The sequence below is a fragment of the Chelonia mydas genome, chromosome 14 (assembly GCF_015237465.2).
Source record: "Chelonia mydas isolate rCheMyd1 chromosome 14, rCheMyd1.pri.v2, whole genome shotgun sequence".
Lineage (NCBI taxonomy): Eukaryota > Metazoa > Chordata > Testudines > Cheloniidae > Chelonia > Chelonia mydas.
Window position 1 is genome coordinate 1,247,921 of NC_051254.2, and position 23,123 is coordinate 1,271,043.

Below are 23,123 nucleotides of genomic sequence, written 5' to 3' on the forward strand. Positions count from 1 at the left end.
TGAGCGGAGGTTTGACATTTATTTGCTGCAGATCCTCAGCGCTAGTTTACAAGGCCGTGGCAAAAAACCAAGGAGTTAGAATCAGACTAAAAAACCCTGAAACGCTGCCCGCCCTGCCGGAGAGGCCTCTGCACAGAACTTGAACAATTACAAAATAACCTTAAAGGAGAAAACTATACAGAATATTTACACCTCTGATAAATAGACTAATACTGCTGTGGGTGCCTCTCTCCAGACCCAGTGCATCAGGGCCAGGGGGCCGTGCAGGCTGGGGCACCAGGCTGCTAGAGCCTGGGCAGCTTCCAGAGGAATCCTGTTCCCCAGACTGACCTCTCCTTCAGCCCCTGAGAGCAGCTGCCTTTCAGGCAGGTTCCAGCCCTTCCCAGGACACTCGTCCCCCTTCCCATGCTTCCCAGCCCTGCTGCTTCAGCGTGCCTGGGATGTTGCTGAACCCTCGGCTGCTCACTGAGCTCTGCTCACAGCCCACGAGGCCCAGTGGTGCCAGCTCCAGGAATAGGCTGACCCCGGGGAAGGCCGGGGCCGCAGGCTTCCTGCTGTTGGCTCGGCACTGCTGCATGGCACTGTGCATCTGTGGAAGCTATGACTACATGAGGGCGCAATGATGGTTTTCGGACCCTTGGCCTCCCCTTCCCAGAACCTCTGGGCCCGTCTGCTCCCATCTCTAACGAGCCCAGCTGCCCCTGTGTGTTCCAGAACTCATTGGGCTCATCAAAGGAGCCCAGGACAGACCAGTGCCCTCTAGAACGAGGGTAGGTGGGTGGGCAAGGCACATGGGCTCCCCTTGGCTCACGTCAGGCTCAGTGGCCGGCTCCCGTGGCTCCCACCCTCCCCACTTAGCGATTCCACCCCCCTCCCAAACGAAACGCCTGCGACTGAGTGGCCCAGCCCCGACTGAGCAGTAACAGGCAGAACACACCCCAAGTGCTTTAAAACGAGTGCCCAGCCCAGCCCAGCCGGCCCAGCCCTGGGGGCCATGCCAAGAGGCTGTAGCTCCCTCCCCCAGGGGAATTAGCAGAGGCAGGTGTACGGTACGCGTGGGCAGACAGCAGTCAAGCAGGAGGCAGCCCCAGGCTTAGGCAGGGCCCCCAGCCCCTCGCTGGCACGTCCGCCAGAGCTCCCATCCCATCCGCCCTGCCCCTCCCCACGCAGGCTGCCTGGGCCCCCATACACATCCACACCCCAGAGAGCATGCGCCACGTTTCCCGCCAGCCCTGGCGGCCGGCCTCAGAGGCCTCCAGCTGGGTAGAAACGGCATTGCTGACAAATCCTCCTTGAGCTCCTTGCAGATGAAGTGTCTCACTTGTAGGCGGCTCTGGCCCTCTCCCCCAGGCCATCGGGACATGGGTTGAAGACGGCTCCCTGGGAAGGGAGCCCAGAAAGGAGCTCCCAGCGCCAAGCCCCTGCTCATCTCACGTAGCTGCAGACTCATCACTGTGGCCCTAGGACTCCCAGCCCCACCCCCAAACACCTGCCCACCCCCCAATGGTAAAGAAATTGCAAAAGCTGAAGCTAGTCCCTGGGAATTCAGGCTGTGCTGGGCTGCAGGAGAGGCCCTTGCCTGGCAGCCTGCTCTCTCCACCTCCAGGGGAGGGGAGCCTCTCGCCGCCCGAGAACGCCGACCTCGCTCGGCTGGCCCAGGCTGCTAATGTCTCTTCATGGAGGACACTTTCTTCTTCCTCGCTGCCAGCATCTCATAGAAGGGGTCCCTGCTGATCGCTGCCCTGGGCAGGGAGAAAGGACGTGTGAAAGGGAAACCCAAGAGACCAGGGAAATCCCAGGTCAAACCTGTCCCCAGCTCGACGTAGGAGCTGCTACCCCAGTGGGGAAGGGTGGCCTGGCAGCAAAGGAACTGACCAGAACCCAGGAGATCTAGGCTCTCCCACAGACTCTGGGTAACCTTGGGCAGGTCTTGGGAGAATGTACGCCGGTCACCCGGGTCCCACGGCCCGGCCAGCGCAGCACCCTCCCTCTGCAGGGGCAGCCCAGAGAACCTGGCCCAGTGCACAGGCCGCAACCCCCCCGCCACAGGGGGCTAGGCAACAACACTCACTTGATGCACTTGATCCACTCTTCCTTCTCCTCGGGGGTGGGGGCCGAGATGCGATACACCGTGTGGTTCCCCTCCACCACCCGGCCGTCTGCCTCCGTCTTACAGGCCTTGATCACTTGGTCTTTGTTGTCTGGGATGTAAAGCTCAAAGCAGTTCTGAGAAGGAAGGAGACATTTTAGCAGCGGCCTCCAGTCCGGCACATGGGACCTGCCCCTGCACCTCAGGGGTCCTGGGGCCATGCCTGGGGAGGGGTAGGGTAGAGGGAAGACCCTGGGAGTCACACATGCCCTCCCGTCCAGTTACAGCCTGGGAATGTCCCTCCTTTGGGTGAAATACTAAGTGTGCAAGAAGAAATGCCTCTGTAGCAATCACGATGCTGCAGCTGCCCGGTCCAGTCGTCTGCTACAGAGCCGAGGGCTGGAGATGGGCGGGGGGGGAGGGGGGGCAGGCAGCCCATCCTCTGCTAGGGAAGGATTGGGCATCTGGGGCCAAAGAAGCAAGCAGGTCTGAATGAGTGACACCAGTGCTGCCCTGCAGCCAGCTGCCCCCACTACAGAAGCAACAGCCCCCACCCCATGTGCCTGGTCATGAGGGGAGAATGCTGCAGCCCCAGGCTCTCTCCTTGCCCTGCGGGGCCGGAGCAACATTCACACTACATCCCCCAAACACACAGACCCCAGGGGCCTCTGCTGGAAAAATGCACAAAGCCAGGTAAGGAGAAACTTCCCAGCTGGAGATTCCCCCTCCCATCACGAGCAGGGGCCATGCAGAGACTCACGGGCTTTTTGGAGTCCTCCACCTCGCGGATGCTCAGGTTCTCCAAGGGGATGATGCCACGAGGCTCCTTATCCTGCAGGAGGCCAAGCAAAGAGGGAAAATGTTAGCCACAGAGCTGCGGGGACCCACCGACATCCAGATCTGCTCCTCCAAGGGCGCGGCTCCAGCCCTGGCCAGCCACCGGCTGCCCCCCAGGAGCAGGGCTGTGAGGGGAGGAAGTTGGTCACCCCACAGCCTTAGCCAGCCTTCTGAAAATTCCCCCGCCCTGTGCACCAGCTGAGCTCCATGAACCCGGCGGGGGGGCGGAGAGACACACTCACCGTCGTGTACTCGAAATAGTAAAGGCAGTTGTCGGTCAGAATGAACCAGCGTCTCTTCCATGTCTTCACCCGGCCACCTGCCAAGTAAAGAGAGGGGCGGTTGACACAACACCCGCCCCCAAGCCCGGGCCCCAGAGCATGTCTGCCCCGGGGTGGGGGTCCGGCTCCCGGGCACGTCCAGGCTATGGGAGGGCGAGAGCCCCCAGACGAGGACAGAACAAACAAGCGTCTCGCAGAGCGCGGAGCCAGGGCACAAGCAGCGTGAGCCAGCCCCGGTCGGTGACAGCTCGGGGCTGGGGCAGCAGCAACAGGCAGAGCGAAGCCACGGTGGCCGGGATGCGAGCGGCAGTGAGAAGCGGATTGAGGAGCCGGAGCTGGAGCAAGGGCTGATCTGACAGCCAGACGGCTCGGAGACGCGCCTCGTTCTGTACAGCGCTGTCAGAGAGCAGCCCAGGCTGGCCTGGACACAACGCTCTCGTTTCCGGGTTTTTCAGCCAGTCGGAATCCGGCAGCCCAGGGTTTCTGGAATTTGGGTTTGTGCATATTTCACTCCAGAAGTTTTGAAATACGAAACTCACCCTGAAACGAAAAGTGCGGCTCCACACAGCTCCATCCCTGAACCCGGGGTCAGCGGACAGGCCAGGAGAGCCAGGTCCAGGGGAACCCCCACTCCTGAGTCAGGTTGTCCACCCCATCTCATCCCCTCCAGGGACCCAGCCCTGGTCAGTCAGTGCAGGAATGACCGATTGTGGGCCAGGTGGAAGGTGCCGACAGCCCTGGAGAGCAAACGCCCTGGCAGCAACAGGGCAAGCTGTCCCTGCCAGTGTGTCCTGGAGTGGGATGAGATGGGAGCTCATCCCCCAAGTCCAGGCCAGAGATAAATGAGGGGGCCATGGGGGGCCAGCCTGGGGTAGTTTGTGACAGACAGGTGCCCTGCTAGGAACTGCACACCATCCCCTCTGCCTACCAAGAGCTGGCACTCCCTACTGACAGGGGGGTGGCTCAGACCCAGCACCCCAGAGGGGAAGGCCCTGGCTGCATCTCATTCCCAGCCCTGAATGCAGGCTAGAGCCAGCACCCCCGAGGGGAAAGGCCCTGGATCACACCCCCCCGAAGCCAGCCAGTCTCGTGGCGAGGCTCGACGCTGCTGCTGAGGGCTGTTTAGATGGAGAGCAAAGTCACTGTTGGGCCCAGCCAGCCTGGGCTTCTGGTCAGGAAAATCCAGGGCTTTAAGATTTCACCTGCTAGGGCTGAGCCAGGGCCTCCGACGTCACTGGCTTGGTGAGGAGACGAGGGTAGAGGCAAGGCGTAGGACGGCTGCCTCTGTCTAGGAGCCAGTGGGTGAGGAACGGGTCCACAACTGCCATGTCTGCACAGAGATGCAGAGCACCTGGGGCCCCAAACACCCATGCAAGCCTGAAGCTGCTGGGGCTCTTGGGGATGGAGGCCTGGCCCAGCCTCTCATGTCGGGATCCCCGTGCTCGGACAGCCTGCATGGCCAGGACTCCTGGGCTGACCGTGGGTGTTGGGTCCCCCTTGGTTGGCACTGGGCAGCGATGGCAAAGCTGCCCGGCTCTCCACCAGCCCAGGGAAGCAGGCACTGATTCTGGGAGGAGTGGAGGAGAAAACTCTGCTCACAGACCGTGGAGTGACCCTTCCAGCCACCCACAGGAGCAGACGCTGCCCAGCCCTGGGCACAGCCCCGCACAGAGACCCTGGACTCACAGCAGAGACAACACAAGCAGACAGTTCCAGTCAGCACCTGGGACAGCCCCCAGGGAACTCATGGGCTCCCCTCCCACACGCACCAGGGGTCCTGAGCCAGGCTGGCAGCAGGACGCAGCAGGCTGAGGGTTGCTCCCCTGGCTCCCTGCGAGCCGCACCCCAGGGGGTCCAGGAAAAGGGGGATTCAGTTTCCCAGCTGCAACTAGAGCCCTGGAAACGGCCTCCCTTTGCCACTGGCAGTGGGGGGCACTGCACTGGCTCTGAGGGCAAGAGCACACAGCGAGAGGGGCGCCCCAAAGCCAGGCCACCTGGCCCTTGAGGGCTCGGGACTGCCAGTGCAAGAGGTATGGATGCAGGGCTGCAGCAGCTGCCCCCTCGCATGCTGCGAGATGCGCTGAGCCACCCCGAACATCTCCCGACACTTCACTCAACTGGGAGCTGGCCTGTGAGTGCCGAGAAGCTGGGCTCCACCAGGGGTGCTGTGGAGTAAGGAGTCACCCTGTCCACAATTCCCTCCCCAGGGCCATGGCCCAGAGCTGGGGCTGGGCTCAGGCCTGCAGACTCGGGAGGGGCTGGCTGGGTTTGAGTTATTGAGGGCCGGCCAAGCAGGGAGAGGGGCTCCCAGAGGTCAGGCAAGGCCTGAAGCGGACGAGTCCCTGGCCTCAGCCCAGGATGCAGAGCGTGAGGGCAGGTCCCGCTGGAAGCGAGTTCCCCGGGGACTGCGGTCAGTCAGCAGCAGCAGCGAGCCATCACCAGCAATTCAAACCAAAAGAAAAACGAAAGGAAGGAAGCCCCAGCAGCCAGAGCAGAGCGAGGGAGGGGGTTGCGGGAGGGAGTGGGGTACGTACCTCCTGGAGTTTGGGGCAGGGGAAGGAAGAGCCAAAATCATGGAAACATACAAATGAGGGAGAAAAGAAAATTAAAACAAAGAAATTAAACCCGCCCTCGCCCTGGGGCAGCCAGCACTGCACGCTCGTGTCGCGACAGGCTGGGCCACCGTCTAAGGCCAGAAGTGTCTGGGGAACGAAGGATCCCCTGAACCCTGGAAAATGGGAGGGGATCCCTGCCAATGCCCCAGCCCAGGCTGGGGCCCCCTGCTCTAGGCATGTCCTGCGTGTGAGTGGCAGGCCCTCCCCTGCTACCGACGGGCTGGCAACAAGGCAGAGAGATGTTAGAGGTTAGAGTCCAAACCACAGCAAGAGCCCCAGGGAAAAGCCTCCAGATGGAGTCAGCTCCTGCCAGGGCCTGTCGGGTCTCTGCAGCCCCAGCTCTTGACCGGGGCACAGACAAGAAAACTCCAACATAGCTACTGAACCAAAGAAACCCATGAGCCAGGGGGTGGGCCACGCAGCTGGGGAGGGGCTGTTGGTGCTGTGGGGAGCTGCAGCCGGGGCGCGGGGATGCCATGCATGTTGCCTGCATGTGGAGCCAGGATGTGCAAGGTGATGATGCTCTGGGGAGGGTGTGCCAGGAACCAGGCTGTGGCACGGAGGAGATGCACGCAGCTTGGGGCAGCTTGCAGTTCGCCTTCTGAGTGAGCGTGGCGGGAGGCACTCCAACAGGATGTAGCCAAGACGCTGGGCGCCAGTCACCATCCCCCAACCAGCCCCTCCCCACCAGTACTGCAACCCCCCAGACCACCTCAGCCCTCCCCGCCAGGACCGCAGCCCCCAGGAACTTCCCCATGCCTTCCCCCCCTGCATTGCAGTCCCCAGAATTTCCCCTCCCTCCCAGGACTGCAGCTCCCAGGACCTCCCCAGCCCTCCCCGAGCACCGCAGCCACCGGGACCGTCCCCCATCCCTCCCAGCATCACAGCCACCGGGACCATCCCCCATCCCTCCCACCCTGCCAGCACCATGGTCCCTGGGACACCCCCCACAGCACTGCAGCCCCCAGAACTTTCCCTTCCCCTCCCTCCCAGCACTACAGACCACGGGACCTCCCCTGCCTGCCGGCACTGCATCCCCCAGGACCGCCCCATCCCTTCTCACACAGTCACCAGAAAGCGCGGCTGGAGTCCCAGGGAGACCTGGCCAGCCTTGGTGAAAGCCAGCAGGGTCGCCAAGTGCCACCGAGGGCCAGGCGGGGCCGACTGGGGCTCCAGTACCGGTGAAAGTGCCTTGGGGAGGCTGCAGAGCTGTGGCCACGACATGCAGCTTGCCCTGCGGGCTGAGCCATGTGCCATGGAGCTCGCTGCCCATTGCCAGCACCCCGAGCAGGGGGTGGAGAGGGTGCAGGCACATTCCTGTGGCCACGCTCGGCTCCTGGGGGCGAAGCACTTACCGAGTTTCAGCAACCAGCCCTCGCGGTCGGGGTTGAAGAAGGTGTGGGTGAGGTCGTTGCCGTCATCCTCGGGGATTTTGAAGGGCTCGTTCTTTATGCTCTCGTAGAGATTCTGGCACAGAGAGAAGCACACGAGGGTCAAATCCAGGGTGCAGCTCCCCGGGGCCGAGGGAGCAGAGCCTAGGGCCAGCGAACCCCAGGCCAGGCAGCACAGTGAGCCCAACGAAGGCAGTACCCCCTGCCTGCCCGCGCCCTCACCCTGAGCAGCTCCTCCGGCAGGTCGCCCCCGTCGTTGATGCCCCGGTTCATGGCGATGAAGCGCTCCACCGCGGGCTTGTCCTTGACGTTGGGGTTGTGCAGGCTGGTGTTCAGCATGATGATGGCGAAGGAGAGGACGTAGCAGGTGTCTGCAGGGCACAGAGAGGCGGGTCAGCTGGGCTCCGGGCAGGCCAGGCACATGGCGAAGGGCAGAGAGGCCAGGCTGGGAGCACCCTGGACGGAGCAGTCCCCAGGCTCATTCCCGGCAGACACGGCCACCCTGGGCCTGTAGCCCAAACCCAGCCTCCACTCCCTCCGTGGGCCGCCAGGGAAGCACAGACCCCATGCCCCAGCAGCAGGAGGGGTTTAAAGCCAGGGATCAGGCAGGCCTCTCCTGCTCTCTCCAGGGGCTTCTGGGTTTGGAGTTGGCCTGGCAACGAGGGACTCTGGGGCAGCCCGAGGCCCGGTCGTCGGAGTGCACCTGCCCCGTGGGGAGTGCTGTTACCTGTGGACTGAAAGACGCCTGGATTGCACTGACAGTACCGCTGGGCAAACGCCTCCATCATCCGATCGATCTTCTGCGCCTCGCCCGGCAGGCGGAAACTCCACAGGAACTGCCTGCGGGACGGGGTGGGTATCAGCTGCGCGGGGGGCCGTGTCCCCAGGGATGGGCCTCGGAGACCTTCCTCCCTCATCTCTGGCTGACACCCCACAAGGGCAGGGGACAATCCCTCACCACTTAACCTGCTCAAGCCCACCCTCAACAGCGTCAAGCTGCTGCCCCTGCCAGAGCACCCCGGGCACTGGCCCAGGCAGCTCACCCCACCAGGGCTCGCCCCGGCGCACGGTGATGGGGAGACAGGTGGCCGAGGTGACGGCTCAGTCCCCCGCACACACACTCACCGCAGCGCTTGCACCAGGTTGAGGTCAGTGAATTCGTGCAGCTCCACGAAGGCGTGCAGGACCTGGATGTTAAACTCGTCTCTGCCGGGACAAAGACAGAGCCCAGGGGCCCAAGTCACGGCTGCACCACACCCCCGGGTCACATACTGCCCCAGCCAGCCCCCTGCACCTGCGACAGACTCTCAGCCCTCCCCAGGGTCGTGGGCTGCAGTAGCACCCTCACCCAGCGGGGGCAGCCCTAGACACAGAGTGAGCAAGGAGGGGAACAGGTACAGCCCAACCCCAGGCCTAGTTTACACATTCGGGCCTCCCATAAGCACCAGTCTTGAGGGCTGCCCGACCCTGCCAGCCCGGGAGCCCAGCACCAAGCCATGGGGCAGATGCTGGGCACTGGCACCAGCTGCTCATTTCAGGGACCTGGTAGCTGCACTGTCTCCTCCGCCCCCCGACCATGCCTGGTGCAGGCTGGGTCTGGAGCGAGGCCCTGCTACCTGTGCGGCCAATAGCTAGCGGCATCTCTGCCTTCACCCCTGCATGCTGCATGCCCTCTGCTCCAGCAGCCACCAACCCACGCCCCTCCCATGGCTGCCGTGGCCACAGGACCCGGGGGCAGATGGGAACTGCCAGCCCCATGTCCTGGCTCTGGCAGCAGCCAATCCCTGGCGCCTTAGTCCAGGCCAGCGGTCCCGTCCCATAAGGCACTGAGGGGAGATTCCTCCCTGCCCCCTGCAGTGATCAGCTGGTGCCCTGGGCACAGATTCCACCACCCTGCCCAGCAGCTGGTACCTCTCGCCCAGGTAGTCGCCAATGGCCGTCTTGTTTAGCCCCTCCCCCTTGTAGAGGAACTGGGCGATGTCCTCGCAGGTGTTCTTCAGCAGGTCGTTCTCAATCAGGAACTGGATCCCCTGGGAAGGCGGGAGGAGAGGGCCTGTGACTCCAGCCCTCAGCACTGATGGCCACTGCCTTGAGGGGCACAGCTGTACCCACGCCAGGAGGGGCAGGAGGCTCCTCCGCATCCCCATCACCAGCCCAGTACAGGGAGCCCTTGCTGCGAGCAACCAGCAGGAGCCCTCTGGGGGCAGGAGACTGCCCCCTGCCAAGGGTCCCATCACCCAGGAAACCACCCTGCCAAGGGAGCCTGGGAATCCAGCAGTGCTCCAGACCGACGGGGTGGGGGCCCTAGGTAAGAGCGATGGGAAGGGGACCCTGAAGGCAGAAGCAGTGCAACAGTGAGAAGCCCCCTCTGTGGATGGGGTCCCCGATCCCCAGACCCTTCCATTCTGTCCAGCACATGGTGCTCCCCAAATCCCATCACGGAGCATGGCCTGGAGCGTCTGTCCCAGCGACTTGGGGAGGCTGCGTTTGCAGTGCCTGGACCCCAAGCTGAACGGGGCAGGAACCACCACCCTCCCCCGATGCTGCGATTGCACTGAGGCACCTCAGCGTCTCTGCCTGCAGCCCAGCCCCTGGGGCATTGCCCTTACCTTTTTGGGGTCCATGTTGAACTTCTTCCTGCCCATTGCCACCTGCTTGTTCCTCTGCATGGTTTTCCTATAACTCACAAAGGCCAGCAATGAACTCCGGGAGTGGCCAGGCTCCCGGCCTGGGGCTCCCACCCTTGGAGAGGCAGGGTTAGACTCCCTGTGCCAGCCTGCGGCCTCTTCTTGACCCAGCGAGACCCATGTAAGCCCCACCCGGGGTGACTAGCAACCCCCTGCTCTCTGCGCCTGGGCCTGGAGGCTGCAGCCCCTGAACGCGGCACGAGCCAGAGCCCAGGCCATTTCCAAGAGCTGTTTTGGGGGGAGGTTCTCAGAGCCCTCAGCTCCTCTTTGTTAAAGGATAACACAGCATGCCAGGAAAACCAGGAGGCAGGCCCTGCCCCCAAGGGCTGGCATGCCTGCCCCGGGGCTGGTGCATGGAGGGGCAGAGGGCCCGGTGCAGGCACAGCCCGGGGGCGAGAAGGGGCTTTGTACAGACAAAGTGCACAGGTGGCTGCCCTTGGCTGGCCCCGCACTCTGCTCTCAGGGATGGACAGGGACTCGGGGGCCTGGGAGCTCCGGCCCAGCAGGCTGCAGCTTCGCCTGGTGAGACTCCAGGGGGAGGGGAACCCTGACGGGAGGGTGATTGGAAGAGATGCTGCAAGTCAGTTTCCATTGGCCATCAGGGCTCCCTAATCCCGCGCTGGCACCGTCTGCACCAGCTCAGAATAACAAAGGCAGACAGTCTCCAAGGCCAGACGGAGGGGCCGGGCCGTGGAAAAACAGGGCCATTTGGAGCAGCGGATCAGGCCGGAGATCCCGTTACCGCATTAAGGAATAAGAGTCGGCCTGGGAATTCCAGCCTGCGCCGGCACTCGTGGGTCTGTGGCCTCATTAGCCAACACCCCTCCCTCAGCCGGCAGCCAGGCTGGGGTTATGCTGGACCGAGAACCTGAGAATGTCCCGGCTCGTCCCCGCACTCCTCGGGCGCAGCTAAGGCTCCTCTGGGGCCTTGCTTCCCCCCCGCAGGGACTGGGCCCCAGGAACAGCCTGCAGCTCAGGGGCAAGCTGCACAGCGCCGGAGGGCTGGGTGTCACTCTGCTCAGCCGAACGTGGCCGCTCCCCCTCTTGCTCAGCCAGCCGGGTCGCGGGCAGGACTCACCTCTCTTCCGTGGATCCCAGGTTCTCAATTTCATTGGTCACCTCTGCTATCTCATCTCTCAGCCGCTAAGAGAGACAGAGAGACACACGGTGAGGGGGGGAGCAGGGACTCTCTCACCATGGCATGGGGGCTCACCACCTCCCCCAGCCCATCCTGAACCCTCTGCGCCTCTCCAGCCCCGTCAATCCAGGAGCTCACACCCCATTAACTCACTCACCCTCCCAAACCCCAGGGTGGGGATATTACCCAATTCCAGAATGACCTGTCCAGGGTCACACAGCCAGCAATAGGACCCAGGAGCCCTGAAGCCAGGGTCCCTGCTCTGAGCCTATGGCCAGCACTCCCTGGGGCGGTGCACCTGGAACCGGGCTCTGCCTTATTCTGCCAGGACAAGCCCAGACAGACAGGCAAGGGACACAGACCGTGCCAGATACAGCTCAAGGTTAACTGTGCCAGCCAGGACAGAAACCTCCCTCACACCCACGGGCGGGAGGGCAGCCTTGACCCTCCCCAAAGAGGGCCAGCTGGGGCGAGTGCCAAGGACAGAGCTGCCCAGAGACCCTAGCGAGCCCCTCGTCTAACTCCCGCTCCCTGAGATGCGGCACTGCAACCCAGCAAGCTCGTGGCAGTGCTCAGCAAGCGAGCAGGGAGCCGCAGTGCTGTAGGCGCTAATCTCCAAGCAGCATCAAGGCGCTCTGCTCCCACAGGAAGGAAGAGGCCCAGAGGTTAACGTAATTACGCTCTAATCCTTTTAGTTCATGCCCAGCATATGGCGGTAATTAGACTCCACTGCCTTAATCATTGACATGATTGACGAGTGTCCCAGATGGGCCCCAACACCCCACCCAGCAATCGGAACGCCCTGGGGCAAGGGCCTGGCCTGGCTCAGCAGCCCCCAATCGCCCCCTGGGCTGCACCACAGGACGCAGCCAGCACCTGGGCCCTCAAGAGGGGTCATAGGTCATCAGAAAAGGCACCAATGTGAAATACGGAAAAAGCAAGAAACCCGAGAGCTCAGCATCCCCTAAGAGCGGACAACAGACTGGGAGAGGGGTCTTGCCAGGGAGGGGGCAGCAGCAGCCTCCAATGCCAGGGCCACCCCATGAGATCAGTGCAACTAAGCCAAGGACAGGCCTCCATCCTGGCTGCTGAGATGCCACCCAGCCCCCAGCAGGCAGCTGTAGGGAGAAGGGGGCATCGCTGGGAGAGACAGCGCAGTGCACTGCTGATGGGGGGGCACAGCCACGGCAGGCTCCTGGCCTGCTCCACTCTGCCCCAAGCACCCGGCAGGCCGGCTTCAGCCTCCTGGACTTACTTTCCTTTGGCTCCAGTGCTCTGACCCAGAAATGTCAGGGGAAGAATTGCTCTGGGCAGCCGAGGTGTGGGGCGGGAAGGGGGATGGTACAGGAGCTGGGAGCTGTTCTCAGGCCACAGGCCCTGCACCGGGCCAGGGCTCTCCAGCACAGGCGGAGGGCTAAGGGGGCATGTACTGAGCTGAACTTGGCCAGCAGCTGGAGGGTGGAGCTGGCCTGGCCCTGAGGGGTCGCCATGACTGCCCGGGAACAGGGCTTCTGGGAGGGCAAGCAGGGGAGGGAGACACCAGCCAGCCAGAGAGCAATCTGTCCCCTGCGCAGCACTGGCTGGGGCCCCTGCGCTGAGGCTGGAGGGGCAGGTGACAGGGGAGGTTGGAGGTTGGTTGGAGGAGCAAGGGCCAGAGGGGAGAGCACCAGTAACGGTGCTGCAGTGCCGGGGAGAACGCCCCCAGAGCAGGGCTGCTCTTCTGGAGATGGGGTGGAGGGGACACCGACTCACTTCTTCCGGCCCTCACCGGTTTGTGCTGGGCAACGGGAGGCCGGTGCCGATGAGCTAACAGAGCCCTGCCCCATCGAGCACACAGCGTGAGAGCTGGGCCTGGGGCACTGCGGGGGTGGGAGGAATGGAGCCAGGAGACCAGTGGCCCAATTCCTGCGTCCTCCCCTGTCTTGGGGGGGGGGGGGGGTCCCCATCACTGCCACAAGCCACAGTAACTTGACAAGCCCAGGCGAGAACAGGCAAAGCCACAGCGAGGTGATGCTCACACGGGGAGCTACAATGGCTAATTCAGCAATTTCTCTCCCCTCCTTGTTCCCTGGGCAGCAGCAGCGCCGAGGAACGCCCTACACACTGATGTGCCGTGACACTCGTCCCTCTCCTGCGGGGACAGGGACGACGCCAGACGGGCTGCCAAGAACAGAGCATCTGGGGCGGGAAGGGGAGAGGAACAGCAGGCCAGCTGCAGAGCTCAACATGCCGATGGGGAAAGCGTCCCAGGCTCCAGCCAGCCCAGCCCAGCCCAGGCTCGGCCCAGAGCGCGTCTCAGAACGAAGGGGACCTGAGGATACTTCCAGGTCTGAGCGGAGCCGGGCTCCTCTCCAGCACCTCCCACCCCCTCACCTGTATGTCGGCCAGCAGCTCCTGCTTGCGGCGACGGATGTTCTCCAGCTCCTGGCACTCCTCTGGGGTCAGGTCACTGGGGACTGCGGGGGGAGAGGAGAGAGGGTTAGGCCTGGCACCTGCACCCTCCTGAGCCCTGTGCTGCCCAAGCTGGGAGCTCCCCTGGCTATGCTGCCGGGCTATGCTGGGGTGTCCGGACTCTGTCTGTGCCCCCCACGGTCCCTGAGCAGGACAGGACCAGGGGGGCAGTCCTGCCTAGCAAGCAGCACTCCCCATGGGCTACCACCACCCACTCTGCCGCCAGCAGCCTGACTCCTGACTACAGCTTGGGGTCTGCACTGCCTGCCCCACTTTTCTGGGGTTGAATCTGGCTTTTCCGCTGGCCTTCCCAGGGCCCCGCTCCGGCACCCGCAGGCAGAGAACAGCCACGCTAGACCATGGGGAGAGCTGAGTGAGAGCTGCGTGCAAGGTCTGGCCTCAAACCTGCCTTCAGCCACAGAGCACATCTGGGGGCTACTCCCACCTCAGAAGCCCCCCACAACCCGCCCAGAAACTCAACCTCCTCCTCCCAGCCATAGCCCCCTGCACCCAGAAGGCAGTTCCCAGGCAAGCCAGCAAGGGGACCACAGTACCCCTTTCACAGGGGCCTGCAGAGCAGGGGTCCCTCTGGATGTCAGCTTATCTAAGCCCTCATTCCTGGCTGCAGGGCCCACCTATCTGCGTGCATGGGCCACAGCCCCTTCCCCTGAGAACCCTGCCCTTTCCCGGCCCCAGACAGCGGGGTGGCAGGGCACGCTGGGCGCTCCACCCGAGGAGTGCGATTGTCCTTCACATTCCACGCTCCTCCCCAGCAAGCCAGCGCTGGCAGAGGGGGGCTCCCTCCCGGCTTGACACTGCCACATTCCTGTTGATTCAGCAGCCTGGGACAGAGCAGTGAGCTCTGCCCAGGGCCTGCCACCAGCCAAGTAAACGCAGGGAGAGTGGCTGCAAAGGGCCAGCTGGCTAAACACCCACCCTGTCCCCCCATCAACAGGGCCATGTGAGGCCAAGACCAGGCTCAAACCTTTTTAGCCAGAAAGCAGCCACTGCAGAAGGCCCCTCCCCCTCCACACAGCCACCCCTCTCCAAACACGCTCCGAGGGGGGACAGGGACCCTGCCTTTGGCAAAGATTAACTGGGAGCCCAGCCCAGGGTCTGTCTCAGAGAGGAGATAGAGCTCCTGACACAACAAGGGCCCATTGTGCCGCCTGAAAAGACAAACCAAACAACAAGGGAAGCTGCTTTTTGTTGCTTTGCAGTTTTTAACATGCGGGCAGGAGCCCAAAGCTGCATCTGCTGCATACAAAGGAGACAACTCTTCAAGGGATAGTGCCCCGTCCTGGTGGCCGGGGTCACGTGGCAGCCCACCACTACCCCAGGGAGGATGGGCAGAGCAACGACTGCCATGAAGTCAAGTGACTTCCCTTGTGCTGCCCTCCTACTGCAGGGACATGGGGCCCAGGCCGCTTGTGCCCCCCAGCAGCAGAGCGGGGGGAAGGATTCCTCACACCTCGAATAACGCCGGAGGGCGGCTCAGCGCGCTAGCCATCGGGCTCCCAGCGGCAGCACAGCCCGAGGAGAGCGCTACCACGCACGGTAGAGCAGGGGCCTCACCCTGGGCGCTGCCTGCTCCATCTCCCCTGCCCTCTGCTCCAGAGCTGGTTGCATTTCAGTGCCCCTTGCAGTTAGTGCAGGGCTATGGGACCCCCCGCCCAGATGAGTTCCTCCCCCCCCTCAGCTTGTGGAGCAGAAGGAGCATGATGGTGCTATCCCTCACACAGTCTGGGAAACTGAGTCACAGACAGGGACGTGACCCGGTCCAAGGCCTCACAAGTCAGTAGCAGCACTGAGAATAGAACCCAGGCGTCCTGGTTCCCGTTCCTGCCCTAGCCAGCAGGTAAGGTTCCCTAGCATTGTCCCTCCGAAGACAGAGCACCAGGCAAGCCCTGCAGGAGGCTACCATTTCAGCCAGCAAATCGCATGCATTAAGACTGGCCTGGCCTCTCCCCACTTGTGGGATGAGTGTGCCAGGGCCCGGCTCATTCAGAGCAGATCCCTCTGCAGAGAGGGGGGGGCTGTGGGAACCCCCCCCCCCATGTGTCCTTCCTGCCCAGGCATTCTCCCTGGTGCGTCTCTCACCACCTCTGCACCAGACACCCACCAGCTGGGCTCAGGAGCCACCCCCCACCCACGTCCCAGCTCCTCTCCCCCTGCCAGGTAGCCCCTACAGCGCTCAGGGAAAACCAGCTGCAGAATCCAGGGACCTGGCGGCAGCAGGAGCTGGATCCCCAGGGGCCGGCTCCCGGCCAGCCCGGCTCTGTGCCCCTCCCCAGCACGGGGAGCTATTCCAGCCTGGTGGGAGACGAGCCCCCCGAGGGCCCCGCTACCATCCCTATGGCCCCCAGCTCTGCCCTCGCCCCGGCCCCCTCCCTGAAGCTCAGCGGGGCTCTGCTGACAGCCTGGGCAGGCGCTGCTGAGTGAGCGGCCCCCCGGCCTGGGGTGGCCCACGGCGCCCTTGCCCCACGGCCCGCGCCAGGCCCCCCGGATCAGGGCGCTAGGCCCGTGAGCGGGCTGGGACCCTCGCCCCCACGCAGACCCATCCAGGGCCGAGAATCAGAGGGGGGACGCTGCAGGGGGGCTGGCCGGGGGCAGCCCCCCCAAGGACCCGAACTCCGTGTAAACGCCCCCGGCACCAGCCCAGCCCCGTCAGCGCGCGTCCCGCCCCCCGGGCTGTCCCCGGCCAGGGCCCCTAACGGCGGAGCGGCCACGCCGGGGTCCCGGGGCCGGGCCCCCGCCGCGACCCCCCGCCAGGGCCCCCGATCCAGCCCCGCTCCCCCCCCCGGCGGACGGGCGGGTCCCGGAGCCCCCGCCCCGCTCACCGCCCCGCACCATCGCACGGCCCCGGGCTCCCGCGGCGGCAGCGGCCCGGCGCCCCGAGCAGCGCGGCTGCACCAATGCGAGCCCGGCCCGGCCCCGCATTAACCCCCGGCGAGCCCGGGCCCCGGCCCGGCCCCGCCCCGCATTAACCCCGGGCGAGCCCGGCCCCCGGCCCCGCATTAACCCCGGGCGAGCCCGGGCCCCGTCCCCGCATTAACCCCCGGCGAGCCCGGGCCCCGGCCCCACCTCCCCGGGCTGTGCGGGCCACGGGGCGCCGTCACCCCGCTCCCCGCCGCTCCGACTGCGCCGGGAGCGTCCCGGGCCAGGGCGAGCCAGCCCCGCCGCCGCCCGAGCTCAGCGGCTTTCGGGGTGTTGCCCCCCGGCCGGTTCTTGCACTGAGCGAGCAGCAGGAACCCCGCTAACGCCTCTGGGCCAGGGATTCATCCGGCCCCCTGCCTGGCCCCGGGGCCCCCATCCTGCCCGGCCCCGGGGGCCCCACCGTGCCCCGCTACCCTCCCAGGGGATTCAGAGCCCCCATGTTCCGAAGCGCTGCCACGCTGGTCGAACCGCCGGGCACGCCCCGCCGGGCAGTCTGCTGGCAATCACCAGCTCAAGGGGGTCTCTCAGGACTCCCAGCACCTTGAAAAATACCCAAAACTTTTACAACCCTCCAGTTCTGTAGAGCACAGGGCGGGTGGGACCCTCTGGGTCAAGTCCAGCCCCGCCCCTGCAGTCAGCTAGCTCCCTACCTTCCAAGTGCCGATGGGACCCTTGTGACCATCTAGTCTGACCTCCTGTCTAACAGGGCCAGAGACCTGCCCCAAACAATGCCGAGAGCAAAGCTGTTAGAGAAACATCCCATCCTGATGTAAAGAACTGCCAGCCAGTGAGGGAGAATCCACCACAACCCTTGTAAACCACTCCAATAGGTAATTACCCTCCATGGTAAAAACGTACACCTTATTCCAGTGCCAAACACAGAGCTAAAATCACCTCTCCGCTCCTACCTGAGATTCCCATTTATGCATCCCAGGATCGCATTAGTCCTTTGGCTACGGCTCACGTTCAGTGGATTATCCACCACAGCCCCCGAGGCTTTTTCAGAGTCACTGCTTCCCATCCCTGTAAGCATGGCCTACATCCTTTGTTCCAGAGACATACGTTTACATTTAGCCATATTAAAATGCATATTGTTTACTCTCACCCAGCTTACCAAGTGATCCAGATCGCTCTGAATCAGAGACCTGTCTTTTTCGTTATTTACCACTCCCCCAAGGTTTATGTCATCTGTAAACTATCCATGAGGAGTTTGGGTTCTCTTTCAGGTCAGTGATACAAATGTTAAACAACATGGGGCCATGTACTGATCCCTGTGGTTCCCCACTAGGAACCCACCCACTCGATGGAGATTCCCCATTTAGAGTTACATTTTGAGACTGTGTGCCAGCTAATCATTCTTAAATGTAACCCAGGCCATCTTCCAACTAGTTAGTCTGCTTGCCCCCAGTACTGCTATTAGGAGGCTGTTCCAGAACCTCCCTCCTCTAACAGCTAGAAACCGTCTTCTACTTTCCAGCCTAAACGCATTCCTGGACAGTTTGTCCCCATTTGTTCTGGCGCCAGCATTGTCCTTTAGCGTCAATAGCTCCTCGCCCTCCCTGGGGTTTACCCCCAACGTGTTTACAGAGAGCAATCCGATCCCCTCCGAGCCTTCCCTTTGCTAGGCTGAACAAGCCAAGCTCCGTTAGTCTCCTCTGGTCAGCTCAGCTCTCCACTGCCCCGATCATCCTAGCAGCCCTTCTCTGCACCTGCTCCACTCTGAATTCAGCTTTCTGGAAATGGGGGGACCAGAAGTGCACACGGTTTTGCAGGTGAGAACTTGCCAGTGCCTTGTACAATGGCATTAGTATTCCCCTGTCTGTACTGGAAGTACCGTGCCTCACACATCCTAGGATCGCATTTACCTTTCTCACAGCTGCAGCACATCGGCAGCTCATGGGTCTCCTGTGATTGATCAGCACACCCAGGTCTTTTGCCTCCTGTCATTATCAACTAATGAGCCCCTGGCACAGAGACCAATAAGAACTTCTGCTAAGTACATAGCCATTATATGGACAACATACCCCCATATCTCAATGTCTGTACTTTGACCCATTAAACTTTTACCCCCAATCGGGGAGATTGCAGATTATGTATTCCTTATGCCACCCGTTCCTAAACCGAATTTCGCACCTCTTGATAATCTGTACCTTATTCCCTGATAACCAGAAACTTCTCTGCTTAAACTCTGTACCGTTTTCTTTTTACTTCAACATCTTAATAAAACTATTAAATTTCGTCCCATTTCTATTACTTCAGGCCTCAAAGTCATCCAATTCTTTCTGTAGAATAGCTGCTCATTTTAATGACATTGCCTACCTGTTAGTAGCACCTCCTCTTTTGTCATCTCTGTCTTTAACAATGCCTCTTTATTAATTATTATTATTTATACTGTGGTATGCCCAGAGGCACCAGTCACAGACCAGGACCTGTTGTGCTAGGCACAGTACAAACAACACAAAGACAGCCCTGCCCAGATCACCAGAGAAGAGCAAGTCTCTCTCCCCAGCATCCTCTATGATGAAGACCAATACAAAGAAATCACTAAGCGTGGCAAAGAAATCACTAAGCGTCTCTGCAATGTCCTTCCCCTCCTCCCTTTAGTCGCTGGCAGTCCAGCAGACTCATCAAGCTCCCTGCAGGCTTTCTGCTGCTGACATATTTAAAGAATTTTTTGTTCTTCTGCCTTTTACAGTTTACTCTCAAATCCTTCTTCGCGGTCCTAATTTCTATTGGATGTTCTCCATCATGGCTTAGGGGGCTTTCTCGTGCCCTAGGACTGGACTTCTGCTTTCTGAAGGACCAGCCCCCTTTGGCTACAGTACTCTCCTGTCCCGTGCCACTTAAGCCTGGTGCTTTGCTCCGGATGCACCATGCGGGCAGCTCCAGTCACTTCTCCTCTCCAGGCTCAGCATGGAAATTTTCTCACTTCTGATGATGGGGCCTTTTTGACTAGCTTCCCCTTTCCTGGAACTCCCCCTTCTAAAGGTCAGTGCCAGATGACCTCCAGATTTGACTGGATCGATTCCGAGCATGACCAGCCCCAGACATGTATGCAAAATTCCCCAAGCAGGCCCTCAAAGTTAGGAGTCTGTCTTAAAAAGCATGCGGCATTTTTTAAAAACAGGGGGCAGTTCTCTGCCTCATGGTCTGAGGTTTCTGGGCACACTCAGGTCATGCTTTCGAGCTTCTCTCCACAACCAGCTAGAAACATTGACCTAAAATAAAGCAGAGGCTCTCTCCTAATCACAGAGCTGGAACTGGAGCTTTGAGATCACCAGACACCATGAGACTTGCAATAACGTCACCTGAGTTGGCATCACCGAACCCCCCCCACCCCCCCGCCCCCAGGATGCTGAACGTGATCACAGTGTGGTCACAGTAACTTAGCAGCTCAGCTACAGACCCAATTGGCCCTTCCCGCAGGTTACAGCCACAACTTCCCACCCCACAGTAACACGGACACTCCCTGGCACCCCGAAATCCCAAACAAAGGAAATACGATTCAAAGCAAATGCTCCAAAACAAAGCTCCTCCCCCGAAGAGGGACGAGACAGAATCTGCAGAAAGCACAACTGACTGCGTACCCACTTTACGCGCAAGGCACTCAGATACCATGGTGATGGGTGTCAAAGAATTCCCGAGAACACAGTACACTCGTGTGCCACTGATTTGGACAGTCCCCCAGGGCTCAGCAATGTCGTTATGTCAAGGGCCAGGCACAGGAGCTTGGCTGTAGCCACACAACCGTCCTGCCTCACTTCAATTCTCAAAGCCGCCCTGCCCAATGCTTAGCACCTTACCGGAAAGTGGGTCTCCCCCGCCCCTTGGCTCCCACCAGCCAGCACGGACAGTCTCCTAGTGCTCACGACTCCTTGTGTCGCTTTGCAGTTCCTCTCACACTTGGAGTGGTGCACGGGGGCGGGGAGGGCACGGAGCACAGCCTAGGACAACTCCAGCTTGCTGCTAGCCCACCAAGCACCCAGGCCCAGCCAGCGGCACGGAGCCTTTGGGGAGGGATGGAAATTCACACCACCCACACATCCGGTACTTGGAGGGCAAGGTGGCTGGGAGAGCAGGCACGGAGGAATCCCCCGCACACCCCAAGCACCGCCAGCACGCTGCTACCCAGGCGCTGCCAGGGAGACCGTCCCTGCCACCCTGAGAAGGCGACAACACACACAGCAGGCCTGGGCAGGGGCACTGCCAGGCGAAAGGGGCCCAGGTACAACAGGCAGGAAGGAGTGTTGGGCACCACGAGACCTCTGCTGCCAGCTCGTCCCACCCCATGGGGTTGGGGCAGGTGCCCGCCTGCCCTAGAATGGCTGGGCTCTGGGGCCCCCGTCGGGCTGGGCAGCGGGAGCTGAGCCTGCAGACAGCTGTGCTGCTGCAGATGGTAAACGGGCTTGTGACACAGACCTGCCGGCGTCAGCAACAGGGAAGGTGGAGGCAAACACGGACGCAGGATAGAGAAGAGGGGGCTGTCATAAATATAAAGGGAAGGGATATAAAAACCCTTTCACCTGTAAAGGTTTAAGAAGCTAAGATAACCTCGCTGGCACCTGACCAAAATGGCCAATGAGGAGACAAGATACTTTCAAGGCTGGGGGCGGGACGGGAGAGAAACAAAGGTTTTCTCTGTCTGTGCGATGCTTTGCTGGGACCAGAGCAGGAATGCAGGTCAGAACTCCTGTAAAGAGTTAGTAAGCAATCTAGTTAGATATGCGTTAGATTCTGTTCTGTTTAAATGGCTGATAAAATAAGTTGTGCTGAATGGAATGTATAGTCCTGTTTTTTGTGTCTTTTTGTAACTTAAGGTTTTGCCTAGAGGGATTCTCTATGTTTTGAATCTAATGACCCTGTAAGGTATTTACCATCTTGATTTTACAGAGGTGATTCTTTTTTACTTCTATTAAAATCCTTCTTTTCAGAAACTGAATGCTTTGTCATTGTTCTTAAAATCCAAGGGTTTGGGTCTGTGGTTACCTATGCAAATTGGTGAGGATTTTTACCAAACCTTCCCCAGGAAGTGGGGTGCAAGAGTTGGGAGGATTTTTAGGGGAAAGACGTTTCCAAACAACATTTTCCTAATAAATAAACCCAGATAAACGTTTGGGGGTGGCAGTAGAAGGGCAAAGGGTAAAATAGTTTGTACCTTGGGGAAGTTTTAACCTAAGCTGGTAAAAGTAAGCTTAGAAGGTTTTACATGCAGGTCCCCACATCTGTACCCTAGAGTTCAGAGTGGGGAAGGAACCTTGACATCCTCTGGCCAGGAGGGATTTTAAAGGTGTTTACCTTTCCCTTTATATTTATGACAGGGGCCTAACCCATTCGAGGAACCCTCCCCCGGCCTGGAGTCCCAGATGTCTGCACAGCGGGGTGGCCTGTTTGCACAGGGCTGGCAGCTCCCCCGTGGTGCCTGCACCCATCGTCCTGTGTGGAGGCGACTCTCAAGAGTGAGTCAGTTACAGGCTCATCCCATCTGCGAGTCCAGAGAAAAAGGGAAGCCCAGGGGAGACATGGCCACACCAGCCCTCCTGGGCACAGAGAGATGGAGGGGGCCATTTACCACCATACAGCTGAACGCTCCCCCTTTCCCAGGGCAGACCCACCCCTTCCCAGACAGGACATCAACCTGCCGAGCTACATGTGACCTTATCCCAACCTGGACAGTATCAACTGCACAAGGACTCCAGAGTCCTAGCTGGGTCCCCCCTCAATTTGCCCAGCCACAACGAGAAACTCGGGTCTAGAACTCCAGCTCCCAGCAGTCTGTGGGGACAGGTGGGGAAGCCCCACAACAATTGCAGGGGAGGGGCTTCATTGCCTCAACACCCACCCCTCCCATGGGAGCCGCCATTTGGCCAGGCCAGAGCCCACGTTTCAGCAGAGACAGTGACTCAGTCCAGGTGCCACCCAATGGGGCAGCTTGGCCTGGGCCAGGGCCCCATGCCAGGGAAGGGTAGCTGGCCCTGAGTCTCAGGGTAGCGCAGCAGCTCGCCATTCCCAGTGGACCCAGCCACAGGCCGCCGAGTCAGGCCAGGCCTGCTGCAGCAATGGCCACTGCTCCCTGCCAGGCCATGGCTCGGGTCAGGACAGACTCCAGCGGCTGCGCTAGGCTAAGGAGTAGGACTTGTCTGGCAGCAGCAGGGTGAGTGGGGAGCAGCTGGGGCGGGGAGGGGGGTATTTGGGGTTGGCCCCCTCCCCATGCAATGCCAAGAGCAAGGGAACACGCCTGTAGTGACAGAGTCAGCCCACTCCTGGGCCTAGAGCAATCCCACTGCCTCCACCAACAGCCCGGCCCTGTTCTCCTCCCACCCTTAGGAGTGGGCCAATCTGGGGGGGGCTTTCTTCCTGGAGAGGATCACTGCTAAAGCCACCCACCCAAGGAGGCAAGCGAGGCTGGTGCTGGGGAGGAGCCAGGGGCTGGCTCTTCCCTTTGACATTGGCCGAGACACGGACAGGTGCTGCAGCGATTCTGCACAACGCTGAGCCCAGCTTTGAGCAGAGGGAGCCATCTGAACCAGCCCCACAGGGCTAGTGGGGGCATTTCCCCACGCTGGGCCCAGGACAGAGCAGTGCCCCCTCCTCCTGACACACCCAGGCTGAAGGAGACCCCCTCTCCTGCAGAGCAGTGCCAGGCAGTATCATTGCCCCCATACTGCAGGCTCAGAGTGCAGCTGTGTTAGGAACAGGG

The 23,123-nt window shown here is 61.3% G+C and overlaps 1 protein-coding gene across 7 annotated transcripts in view; it reads right to left on the reverse strand.

Annotated features, from left to right (window-relative positions):
* CYTH1 (cytohesin 1) overlaps window positions 1–23,123 on the reverse strand; it is a 42,418-nt gene continuing 19,295 nt past the window's right edge. For 3 of the 7 annotated variants that reach the window (XM_043528641.1, XM_037913851.2, XM_043528640.1), the window contains exons 2-13: window positions 13,412–13,494; window positions 10,979–11,043; window positions 9,823–9,889; window positions 9,125–9,243; window positions 8,339–8,419; window positions 7,941–8,053; window positions 7,436–7,584; window positions 7,178–7,289; window positions 3,169–3,245; window positions 2,850–2,921; window positions 2,072–2,226; window positions 1–1,742 (exon numbers count right to left, since the gene is read on the reverse strand). In XM_043528641.1, the coding sequence (XP_043384576.1) occupies window positions 1,664–1,742; window positions 2,072–2,226; window positions 2,850–2,921; window positions 3,169–3,245; window positions 7,178–7,289; window positions 7,436–7,584; window positions 7,941–8,053; window positions 8,339–8,419; window positions 9,125–9,243; window positions 9,823–9,889; window positions 10,979–11,043; window positions 13,412–13,494 (1,172 nt within the window). In that variant the 3' untranslated portion in view covers window positions 1–1,663. Of the gene's footprint in view, window positions 1,743–2,071; window positions 2,227–2,849; window positions 2,922–3,168; window positions 3,246–7,177; window positions 7,290–7,435; window positions 7,585–7,940; window positions 8,054–8,338; window positions 8,420–9,124; window positions 9,244–9,822; window positions 9,890–10,978; window positions 11,044–13,411; window positions 13,495–14,124; window positions 14,225–16,329; window positions 16,436–18,291; window positions 18,343–23,123 lie in introns of those variants that run through there. The other 4 variants (XM_043528639.1, XM_043528643.1, XM_043528642.1 and 1 more) reach the window with 4 other exon arrangements.